The sequence below is a fragment of the Protopterus annectens genome, chromosome 9.part0 (assembly GCF_019279795.1).
Source record: "Protopterus annectens isolate FY-2018-M chromosome 9.part0, PAN1.0, whole genome shotgun sequence".
Classification (NCBI taxonomy): domain Eukaryota; kingdom Metazoa; phylum Chordata; order Ceratodontiformes; family Protopteridae; genus Protopterus; species Protopterus annectens.
This window is the reverse complement of record NC_056743.1, coordinates 864,975,364-864,988,622: the sequence shown is the minus strand read 5'-3', so window position 1 is coordinate 864,988,622 and position 13,259 is coordinate 864,975,364. Positions and strand designations below refer to the sequence as shown.

General features: G+C 36.6%; 1 protein-coding gene across 2 annotated transcripts in view; it reads right to left on the bottom strand.

Annotated features, from left to right (window-relative positions):
* The window catches only part of AGAP2 (ArfGAP with GTPase domain, ankyrin repeat and PH domain 2), an 823,589-nt gene that overhangs the window by 27,612 nt on the left and 782,718 nt on the right, over positions 1-13,259 (bottom strand). For both annotated transcript variants that reach the window (XM_044083585.1, XM_044083586.1), the window contains one exon: positions 10,144-10,234. In XM_044083585.1, coding sequence (XP_043939520.1) covers positions 10,144-10,234 — 91 coding nt within the window. The remainder of the gene's footprint in view (positions 1-10,143; positions 10,235-13,259) is intronic.

The following is a 13,259-nucleotide window of genomic DNA, read 5'->3' as shown; positions in this document are numbered from 1 at the left end:
ACTTGTAGTAAAATGTCTAGTGTCTGAAAGTTCACAAAAACACATCCGCTATGCACAAAAACTGATCAGAGTTCAAACGTCTGTATCATACTTTAAAAGGACAGAAAGCCATCTGTGTTCATTAAAGAGTTTTCATGTTATTGGGTCTCTGTTGTTATTAGTATTATCAGATAAGCAGTAGTAGAAGTTCCAGTGATGTGGTTATAAATATAAAGAAATTGTGCAATGCTTAAGGTTCTGTCAACATGCAATGTTACATTATTAACCATTTTGTGTTGTTTGCACAGGACTTTCAGTTCATGGTGGTGTGTGAAAGGGGGGGGGGGGCTAAGAACTAATAACCCTAATTCTTATACACATTTTTCCCTCAAAGAATGGAATAGTTCTGTTTTTACCGAAAGATTTACTAGGAAATGCTAGTATGGAAAGGGTAATATAAAAAAATTGTATTGTGCCTAGGAAAATGTGAACATGTGCATGTGAGTTGATTAAGCAGATATTTCTGGTGGTAATGCTAATTCCAGTCATGAAGAAAAATATCTAAAAAATGGTATAATCTTATTCTGGGCAGCAGACTTGCTAAGTAACTGCAGTGACATCAGCAAATGAGACTTTAACCAGGCCTGGTATGCAAAGAAAATAGAATATATATTACCTGGTTTATGTACATTTTACAAAAATCCAGTTTTACAATTTTAGTCGTGGCATACTTTCCCACAATTAGGGAATTGTTGTTTGGCCCTAGTGAGCTCAGCACAACTTTGTTTATATATTTTGCCTTGAGATGTGAGACTTTGAAACTAATAATCTACATTTTTAACTAATATAACAAAAGCCAGCCATATGATTGCTAGGGAAATTTACAATAGCTCAGTATTTTGTTTGTAAGACATTACAGACATTATGGGGTATTCAGAAACAGTGCACAGATCTAGCTACATTCCATTCCACTAGTGAAAATAAAAACACCAGACTGCAGTGCGTAATACTCCTCCATTATAAATGTACTTAAAGCCTAGTTATTTAAATGAGCTATACTACGCTTGAGAGGTTAAAAACATACTACAACCTCAAAAAACTATATACTTAGTAAATGTATTAATCTGCACAATGCAATGCACCTTGCAGTCTGACTGTAGGACTGATTTGCAAGAAGTCAATGTATTGGATTGCACCAGAAAAAGTCTGCTGGCAATGAAGGTATTTAAGAATAGAGAGGAATGTAATTCTAGCCTAACTGGCGCCACCATTAAAAGTACTAATGTGTGGATACAAGCTGCCCTTGAAGATGCCATACACTCACATATACAGTTATTTATTTGATAATTTACACTGATACTAGCTAACAGATTCAGGTAGCACTATTTTGGCTTTAGCGTGCACATTTATGCTAAGTTAAAAGAGGCTTCTGGTGTTTGAAATACACTTCTGATGAATATCCATATAATCTTACTAGGTTATTACTGTCCTCTTCTCATGTGTTCTGCAAGTAAGCTTAAAGTATAATACATGCAGCTTGTGACCTCATGCAATGCACTTTAGTCTGTGAGGAAGACAACCTGATTATTGAATGATGGGATCAACACAATGAGCAGCCATTAATTAAGTGAAGATGGATGAGAAAGAACAGGTGTAACAGGTAATACAGGAAGTATGTTTAAACTGTCCATGTTACATAGCCTTTATTTGTTTATCAAAGAATGTGGAAGTAAATCTGGTTGGGGTTAGGAATGTGATGTAAAATTTACATTTAAAGGGGAAGACTGACTTCTAAAAACAGTACACTAATAAAAGAATTAACTAAAGCTTGATGTGACCTAAATACTATCAAATACTGTCTAAGGTCACAAGTAAGTATCTAACAGTTTTAATATGATGCTGAAAAAAATACCAACATTAAGGAATGTTACCTGTGGTATAAACCAAGCATCTTCTAAATAAAGCATTGGAATACGACTATAGAGTTTATTGACAAAATAAAATGTTATTATTTTACCTTACATATTTTGCCTTTAATTTTGAAGCAGAAATGCTTTAATTTTAATAACTTTACTTAAATGTTTAGCTCAAGCTTTTATGCTGCTATTTTGTAGTTTAGGAAAAGTAGAAACATGGCCAAACTCACTACAAACATGTATCGACTTAAGGTAAAAAGTAAAATTTTGCAAGCGTATTGGATAAACAACACACTTTTATATATGCATGTTTTGCCTTACATATACTACTGCAACAAATTTAGAGAAATCAGTAAGATTCATTAATGTGCTACATCTTCTTCTTCTTCTTTCGGCTGCTCCCGTTAGGGGTTGCCACAGCGGATCATCTGTTTCCATTTCTTCCTCTCCTCTGCATCCTGCTCTGTCACACCAACCACCTGCATGTCCTCTCTCACCAAATCCATAAACCTTATCTTAGGCCTTTCTCTTTTCCGGTTACCAGGCAGCTTCATCCTTAGCATCTTTTTCCCAATATATACTCTGTATCCCTCCTCATTCAAACCAACGTAATCTTGCCTCTCTGGCTTTGTCTCTAAACCTTCCAACCTGGGCTGACCCTCTAATATACTTATTCCTAATCCTGTCCACCCTCGTCACACACAGTGCAAATCTTAACATCTTTAACTCTGCCACGTCCAGCTCTGACTCCTGCCTTTTTGTCAATGTCACTGTCTCCAACCCATATAACACAGCTGGTCTCACTACCCTCTTGAAGATCTTCCCTTTCACTCTTACTGGTACCCGTCTGTCACAAATCACTCCTGACACTCTTCTCCACCCACTCCATCCTGCCTGTACTCTCTTCTTCACCTCTCTTCCACACTCACCATTACTCTGAACTGTTGATCCCAAGTATTTAAACTCATCCACCTTCGCCACCTCTACTCCCTGCATCCTCACCATTCCTCTATCCTCCCTCTCATTCACACACACACACATATATTCTGTCTTAGTCCTGCTGACCTGCATTCTTCTTCTCTTTAGAGCATATCTTCACCTCTCCTGGGTCTCCTCCACCTGTTCCCTACTCTCACTACAGATCACAATGTCATCGGCAAACATCATAATCCACGGGGACACCTGTCTGATCTCATCTGTCAACCTGTCCATCACCATTGCAAATAAGAAAGGGCTCAGAGCTGATCCTTGATGTAATCCCACCTCCACAAAGACACAATGCAACTCCTTCTGACCTTCTCTGTACTTCTCCATCAACAGTCTCAGAGCAAACATCGCATCTGTAGTGCTCTTTCCTGGCATGAAACAGGTTGCTGATCACTAATCATCACCTCCCTTCTTAACCTAGCTTCCACTACTCTTTCCCATAACTTTATGCTGTGACTGATCACTTTAATCCCTCTGTAGTTACTATAGTTCTGCACATCAACTTTATTTTTAAAAATAGGTACCAAAACACTTTTTCTCCATTCCTCAGGCATCCTCTCACTTTAATGTGCTACATACTATTTATTTTATAAGCTCCTATCAGATCTCATAAAGGGTCTACCAAACATATATTGAGGACTACTGATTATTATGATTAAGAGATAAAACCTTTAAGTCTTAGAGCATGCCCTAGCATCTCCCACACAGCAGTAATCTACTCGTGGAGATTTCTCCACATTATTTCTCATTCTAGGACATCTTTCAGAAAATATTCTGTATTTTAATTCTTTGTGCTGACGATTTAACAACAAATCCAAAAAAGTTCCAGGTTTTCTATGAGTAAAATGCATTTACTAATCTCATCACAATTTATGAACTTTATGCAAGCTGTGTAATCCAGCATGCAATCAAAACAACAGATTTCTTTTAATGCATGCATATATTCATGTACATGCAAGTATCAATAACTTTTACTTTGCATTCTTGTACAAACAACAGATAAATGTGTGAGCATTCCTAGGCATACACCTTATGCCATAAACCATATTTGACAGTGTTTATGGTTATATATTTGATTATATGTTTTTTTTTTCAAGACAATTATTTTTCAGCAGTAAAATCGACTATACATTTCATTTAAAGCATCTGTTCAAGTAAGTTTTATATTCCTACTCAGTGTGTGACAGAAGTTAAATTTTCCTTAATCACGTGTCAACTCAATACGCATTCTTTATTCTAATCTTTACATTCATGTCTATTTAAATGGTACCTTTTTGCAGTCAGTTCCAGTCAAGAATGGTACTTGGTAAGGCTGTTCTATTTCCTACATACACATGCAAACACATATATGATTTACCTTCAGTTGGTCGACTAACAAGAATGCCGACATCCTGCACCTCTCTCACCCCTACACCCTGCTAATTATACACACTAAATCCGGGATTGCACAATCCCAAAGGAAAGAGAATACTTTCCTACCCAGGGATTGTCTATCTTGCAAACCATTTGACTCTCTGTATAGACAACCAAATGCACTCGATTAAACAGCTATCAAACTTCCTGTCAACCAAATCAATGGAACCAATATGTGTGTGTCTCTCTCTCTCTCTCTCTCTCTCTATATATATATATATATATATATATATATATACACACACACACACACACATGGTTGTCTATCAGATACTGAATGTAACCTGTAGTGAAACTGGTAACACCGGCATAACAATTTTGATGTTCACAATGCCAGAAACATCCCAAATCACAAATGTCCCTATTGGTTCAGACCCAAGAACAAGCACTAACAAGGGTCAAGAAGGGAGATAAGACAGGGAGAGTTTGGACTACTGTGTTTTCAGTATTGTGCTCCCTATAAACCTGGTAATCATATATACTACTAGCTCCAAGATCACACAAACATGGGTAAGGGCATACTCCCCACCTCTGGAAAATGTTTGATTTTGGAAACCTGTTGACCAGCTGTTTAATCAATCATAAACATTCGACTAAACAGCTGTCAACCAAACACACAATCGACCAATGGGATGGAACGTGTGTGTGTGTGTGTGTGTGTGTGTGTGTGTGTGTGTGTGTGTGTGTGTGTGTGTGTGTATATATATATATATATATATATATATATATATATATATATAGGTTGGTACTGGGCTATCTGCCTGAAGGCATATATTAGCCCAGTCACGTTGTGCGGTATTCACCGCCTCTTTAGTAGTTCCCTAGACCCTTGTACTAGCAGCTAGTACCCTTGGCCCCTATCTAGTAGTGCTGTTGGTGTGATCCCCGGTGTGAACTTTCTGTTACCCATCCACTCATCAAGGTTCCTCTTGAAGAGTGATAGTGAGGGGCTCTATCTTATGTAGATCAGGACCCTGTTCCATAGTAAGGGAAGTCTCTGCCAAGGGAATTTATCCCTCCAGCATGTTCTATTCATTGTTGTGTTGAGGTTTATATCCCTAGAGCATGTAGCTCGAGTAGATTTGGTTTTGCTAAGATGGAGCATGTTCAACAATTCTGGGTTGGACATGGCTCTGTACTTTAGACAGAGATCGCCTCTGAGAAAACGGTATGCAACAGAGAACAGTCTTAGCTTTTTCAATCGTGCTGCATAGGGCAACTGTTTGAGGCCAGTAATCCTCTTGGTTAGGTACCTCTGTGGTCTCTCCAGCTGCTGGAGATGTCCAGCCAGGTACATTCCAATTGGTGCATTGTACTCAATAATGGGTCTGATGAGGGAAGAGTAGAGGGGCACCATTACATCCTTAGATCTTGATGCGAACCCTTTCGTGATTACATGGGTCACATAGAAGGATTTTATAACCACTTTGGCAACATGGTTATCAAAGGAAAGCTGGCTATCTACTTGGGTCCCTAGATCCCTTATTTCTTCTTCAGATTTCAGGGGATTAGCTCCTATGTTGTAGTTTGCGGGTACTTTGTTTTTTCCAAAGGGGATTACTACGCATTTTTTTTGCATTTAGCTTGAGACCATGGCTTTGACACCATGCATCAGTCTCATTTAGGCCCTTCAATATATATATATATATATATATATATATATATATATATATATACACACACATACATGCATACATATTTGCAAATATCAAGTTTCCCACAAACATTGACTTGCTAAACAGCATCATCATCAAATGATTAAAATGTAACACTGACATGCCTTTGTGCAAGCTCTGAGGAATAGTCTTGGAGCATGCAACTATTAAAATGTCTTTTTTGTGGGGGTAGATCCCCTGCACTCCCAACCAGCTCCCCATTACTTATTTATTTTAAATCTGAGACTGCACAATCCCCAGGGAAAAGGTATTTTCCCCAACCTAAGGGACTGATCTCATACACCTGTCAATCACAGACAAAGCAGAGGTAGACATTCACCAATTCTTACAACAGTAAATGAATATATACATATATATATATATATATATATATATATATATATATATTTGACCTCATCTATCCATTATCCTATCTTGAATGGTACAAATCTTCCATTTACACTTTTTTTTCTGATGACATTAATATCTACCTTCGGTACTCCTAGAATGCTATTTCAAAAATTCATCTATTATTAATACTTTTTCTGCTTATTCAAAATTATTTTCTTAATATAACAAGACCGTTGTATTTCTCTTATTTGATAATTATGTTACAGCAGTCTATTTACCTTACTAAAACACTTATGGATTGCAATTTCTCAGTTTCTCAAAATAATCTTAACTGTTACACTACTAGCATTATTAAAACTTAGTCATTCGATCAACAAGTTGTAATAGTATGGCACATTTTAAAATTTTCTCTGTTTCCTAAGGCTGTAATGGTCAAAATGAGTGTTTTGCTCTGAGATTTTATAAATTCCTCATAGCACCAATTCCAAAAAATATTTTTTGTTACCACATAAGGAAATTTCCAACTTCATCTGGTTCATTAAATCAGTTAGGATGTCTTATAGTAAATCACTTGTTTGAAGTCACCCAAAACTTGAGCATTTTTTTTTTAATCTCATCATAACTTTTCCATTCTCTTTATCTTAACACTATTAGTCATGGCTGTTCTCCAGTTTGGTGTAAAATATGATGAAACTCTATGCCAGTAATATGGTGTAATCATCTGGGTTTACCTTCTATGCATAAAACTGTATTAAATCAGTTTCAAGCACATGTGGTTTTGGTTTCCATTAAATGAAAATTGTAACTTTGTTTCATGAAATTTACTTGTTTAAATTTCCATTTTGTCCAGCCATTATCAAGCAATCATAATAATATAATAGTTTTATGATTTCAATGTCTGATTTCCAGATTATAAGATACCTTTTGATAGATGATTTCTTAGAAAGGAGCTTTTTTTTAGCATTTGAAATTTGTGAGTTATATTCCCTCCCAAATGGCTATGTTACTGTTAGTGGGATGACTTTTAAAGTTTTGTTCATGCATTTGCAGTTTAATATTGAAAAGTTTCTTTTCTAGCCTTTGAAATAGAAATTACCTTCTAAACCAGTTACTTTTATTTAACTTGACATAGGACGTAACATTTAAAAGTCAAGCCTTTCACTAATCTTTTTGGCATGCTCAGGAATCTTCACTAAACAATTTCAAAGTACAGTCAGACTTAAAGAAAACTTCTGTTTTCCATCATTTTTAATACATTGTTATGTTCAAGAGAATCATACTTTTAAAACAGATATTAGTTTTTAATTTTTGATAATAAGTTCACTATTTCAAATTTTCCATGCAAAACAGCAATTAATATAAATAAAAAGTTACACTTTTCTCTCAAGCTTACGTCCTTCCATAGTTAAATGTGAAGCTGTCAGTATAGCATGTCTTTCTACAGTCTTACAATGCTGCAGAATCACAACGTATATGTGTGATTCACAGAAGTGAAATCTGTGGTGCAACATTATCTTGTCACGCACCCCGTCGTGCTGCAGAACTTGCATCCAGACAGATGTGAAATGTGACCAGATGTCTGATGTGGTTTCAGACTCCAAGTGACTCCATGACTTAATTTTCAGACTGCATAAAGTCCTGTTTGAGAGGTAAACAGTAACTGTTAAAGTCAGATCTAAACCAGGACTTATACCTACTAAAATCACACTTTGAACACATGACAAATTAAAACCTAAATAAATTATGTATTTCCCTTTTTCTTTGAAGTTTTCTTGGCTCAGTCTTCCTGTCTTGTACTCAGACATTTACAAATCAGCCAAAATATTAAGATATAGTAAAAAATATGAATATGCACAGTGTAATTGTATATGCCAGCGGTGTTTAGACTTCATACTTAGCTGATGTGTTTCTACAAAACATGCCTACTTGTCCTGTAAACTTCTGCATACGAGTCTGCAGGAAGTTTTTCATCACTTCTGCACTCACTGTACGATGATCAGCAGCCCTCACATCTGGAGGATGACTTTTTTCTCATGGAGAAGCTGACAAGCTGAATATTGTCTCTACCAGAACTCTGAAACTCTTAGTGCAGAAATCTGGGCAAGGACTGGAATAATGTGGGGACAAAGGTCCCAAAATACGGATGGATTTTAAATATTGCTCTAATAAACATAGGAAGCTGCTTGAAGAACAGGAGGCATTCTGATGAAGTCCTGCTTTTGCATATGAAAACACTCAATAAATGCTTCTAAACTCTTCATACGTCATGAAGGCAGATCTTTGGTAATCCATTGTTTTTTCCCAGCATTATTTTTTCTTTTTAATACAATAACAGGATTTGTCTTAGCATGCATTTTTCTGAAGGATATGAAGTCTGAAATTCAAATGTATGTCATTATTTAGTGACTTCAGTCCTCAAATCATCCCAGTGATTTGCCAGAGAATCACAAATTTTATGAAGAACAGAGCAAAATTATGGCACAAAAATCTGGACATTTGAGATGTATGGTCTGTATAGCTTTTGGGAATTAAAGTTATTTCTTCAGGCAGCTACCTCTGACCTACATAAGGAAGATCCTTATGACAATTTTGTAATGTTAACTTTGCAGCATATCTGATGGTGTTTTACCACTCACATAATCTCCAACACATGCCCCGAAGTGCAAGTGAATCATTCTAGTGCATTATCTTGTCTTGTACTCATGTGACCAGTGGTCTCCTACCATTCCATTGAAATGGGTGTGTTATAATTTAGTACCATAATAAAACAGTACCATGAATGTGTAGCACAGGAATTGCTGAGTCACTTATTGATTGCCTGCAATGTCTCTCACACTGTAGAATGCAGTTGTTTTTCAGCCTGTGGTATTCATTTGACATAAGAACTACCAGTGACTAAATGCACATATAAGTATACTGTGATTATTTAAATGTACAAATAAGTATACCACTGATTATTTAAATGTACATATAAGTATACCGTGGTTATTTAAATGTACAGAAAAGTATACCACTGATTATGTAAATGCACATATAAGAATACCGTGGTTATTTAAATGTACAAATAAGTATACCACTGATTATGTAAATGTACATATACGTATACCGTGCTTATTTAAATGTACAGATACATATACCACTGATTATGTAAATGTACATATATGTAAATGTACTGCGGTGGTGGTGCTGCGGTAGCGTTGTCGCCTCACAGTAAGACGTTGTCCTGTTCGATTCTCAGCTAGAGCATCTTCTGTGTGGAGACATGCATGAATGGGCGTACCTTTGTTGAAGGTTGTGCATCAGGGCCGGCAACTCGGCATGTAAAATTCTACTGCCAATCATTAGCAGACTGGAGTTCTGTTGTGGCGACCTCTAACTGGGAAAAGCTGAAAGATACAACAACATATATGTAAATGTACATATAAGTATACCGTGGTTATTTAAATGTATAGATAAGTATACCACTGATTAAGTAAATGTATGTATGTATATATATATATATATATATATATATATATATATATATATATATATAAATATACAATGATTATGTAAATGTACATACAAGTATACCTATTATTCTTCTATCTAACTATTCATTCTGTTGGTCTTCATTGTTTCCCCTTGAGGAGACTCAGCAGATGTTTAATAACAATCAAAAAATGTTTTGACCAAACTCCATTTATTTTGCTAAACAAGTCATTCGGCCTGCATTGTCAAGGTGCTTTCTCTTATCACTATAAAGTGACAGTCTCAGTCTCTATCACCAATGCACTCAGCACAGATTCCATCATCTCTCTGCAATACATACTGAAAGGGGAACAGTAAATTGGCTCACTTACTTGGAGTACAACAATCCACGCAGGAATCATTTCCTTTGGCATTTCGGATCGCCTGAAGAGCAACAGCTTCACTCTGACTGTCGAGGCGAGCCTAAGTAAAGAAACCAAACAATGCTGATCAGTGGCACAGTCAGTAACAGATGCTACTTAATTTAAAGTTAAGTGCTACTTAGACAGGCTTAAGTCCATTAGCATGAAGTGATCAGTATCATTCTAGTCTCTTGTTGCTGGTTACATTGACCTGCTTTTGAAGACCATGATAAACTGGGTAGTTAGCTGCCTACAGAGGAAGTAAAATCAATTTGATGTCAGTGGGGTACAGCAGAAAAGACAGGGTCACAAGTGCATCTCTGTAATTTATCCTGGCTCTAAGTGCTCTTCTATTACAAATGTTCTCCACAGTCCACTGTCACTGTGACAGAATCCTCAACAGGCTGTGTTTCTCCACAGCATCTACTTACATTTATGGGAGGATGGCTGCTGATAAGAAGAAAGTAATGTTAGAGAGTTTGAAAAGTCCGAGTTTGGTAGGCAGAATATAGTGGGAGACAAAGGAACACCAAAATGAAGTACAAATCCAGAAATAATCAGAGACAATCAGTGATCCTTTTTAAAATACTAGTGCTATTAACTCGTGAGCCTGACAGAATAAAAAAAAGTGTGAATTAACATGCATTTTCTAATGTAAAAGACGTATGCAACTCTAATTATATTCATTATTTATTAAGTGTAATAGAGCAAACAAAATCACTAGTTAGGAGGGATTAGGAGGGATGGATCAGAATTGTGAGCCAATATCAGGTATGTCTCTTAAAATTAGAGACGTCTGAGAGGTTTGTCAAGCTGGAGCACTGAGCAAGTTGCTAGAGTCACCATGCGGTACGCGTGTATTAGGGCCCTGACAGTATCAAATGGATGTGGATGGCCAAAGCCATTAAGTCAATATATTGGACTTTACAACTGACTGGATGCAGTAATAGCAAGAAAAGAATTGTGGCGATATCATCTACAGAAGGTGCAGGAGTGATGGCAGAGATAACACTGAGTCTCACAGTGGACAACTCCACCCAGAAACAGAAATAAATATATACAACTGAGGATCCTCCTTAATGAGTCCTTGTCTGTGTTCATCTTACCCACTAGTCACCATTCAGCAGAATATCAGACATTTTGCATTTAGGTACATCTGCATGTCAGTATCCCTGTACACCATTACTTAACATGTTCATTACATTAGTGTGCATGTCTCACAACCTTTCCAGCTTTTTATGAGTCAAATCACAACCCTGCTGTTATTAGTGAAGCCCTATGTTCATAATCTTAAACGTCAGCATACTAAAGCACCCATGTAGTCACTAAGTTAAGAGCCCAGATCCACATCAGCATTCATTTTCTTGCCTGTAAGTGGAGCACAGTGTGGTTAATTACCACAAGTCTCAGCAATTCAGTCCTCTCACAGAAAGGTATCATTCAGAATAACTCCTGGCCTGCTTTCTGATCAAAAAGACAGCAGCCATCAAGAGATTCTCATGAGTGGACAAGTTGGATGACGCTCCATACAATCTAGATTTAAGTAAAATCACTAACACAAGGACCAGTACTTAGAAAGCAGGTCAGGTCTAACCCATAGGCTCAGATGGCTGTGTCTGATGTTTACATGTTACCTGGTCACTAAAGGGAATTACTTCATCCTTATGTAGCATGTACTCAAACCTGCATTCATCCTCTGCCTCAACAATGACTGAAGGAAATGAAAAAGGCTCATCTCTAGTGCCCACTAAGAGATGCATCCTTGGCTTCTTCTGGCATAGGTGCCTCAGCTGACTGGCTAGAGGCAAAGGTCAGCCAGCCTGATTCTAGGAACTGGTGTCCTACATCATCAAGTCATGGATCAGTGGTATTTCATAGTAAAACACCAGTGGCCAGCATTTGCAGCATATAAACACTTCGAAACCAAAATAATAAAATAAATATTTATTTGAGCATAAATGCAACAAAGTGCACTAAAATTACTAATAGTAAGTTTATAATGCCTCTATTACATTAAGGCTATACAGTGATTTGAATGTGACTGCAAATTTGTGTTTGGGATGGACTAAACCATGTTTCCATTGGTTGGCAGTTTCTATAAATATTCATGAATTATTTGGCACCACAAATGCTTTTTCACTGATGAAGGCTGGATAGCCGAAACCAGTTTGAATTGATATTAGTGCACTTTGTTGCATTCAATGTCCTCTACAATTTGGTGCTAAGGCAGCTGCAGTGTCACCCCATCCCTGCACCAATGTAGCAAGTACCTTACATCATGGTCTGAATTGGTGTGGATGTGCAGAAGTCCCTGAGTTTGGAACTTTTAGGTTTTTACTAAATGAACAAAAGTAGGGAACATTAACTCAGCCTATGATCCAAAAAGGAGAATCTTTTCAAAGTGTATCTTTTATTTTCTTTTTTATATCTTTATACTACCTAATTATTTATGTACATCTAACAATTTACACTACACAAACTTGGCCTGAAAAGATTTCATCCAGTTTCAAGTACCATTTCTGGACTAATGACCCACAGATTATACTTTCTGCAACAAAATCCTGAAAAAAAACGTGAGATTTTAGTTGCAAAAATGGTATATGTTATGTATTTGTTGCTAGCAATGATGGAAAACTGATGTAATAAGAGGTAATTTTTGCTTTTTATTTACCTAAATAGTGCTGTCTTTACAGAGGGAAGGTCTTTTGGATGGGTTTAAATTGCTGGGCTGGTTAAGCTGTTCTTTTGGGAAGCTGAAGGCAGCATATACTAGATCGTACACATGGGAAAGACTTCAGTGATGGATTTCAGTTATTACAACAAGTGTAGAATTACACTGAAAACATCACTGAAATGCTGTTTTACATATGTAATTTTTCAGATCTTGTTTCTACATGCTGTTTTTTATTTGTATGAATAAATGAATGGAATGAGGGTGAATAATGAAAAGTGACAGCACATGGCGGCCTGATGAAGCTCTAAGCAACAAGCCAAGCTTTTCCATAATTTTATAAATAAAAGCATTGTTTGCAGTAAGCCATGATTTCCAGTTTTATATTACAGCATTGATACAATTATCAACTCTT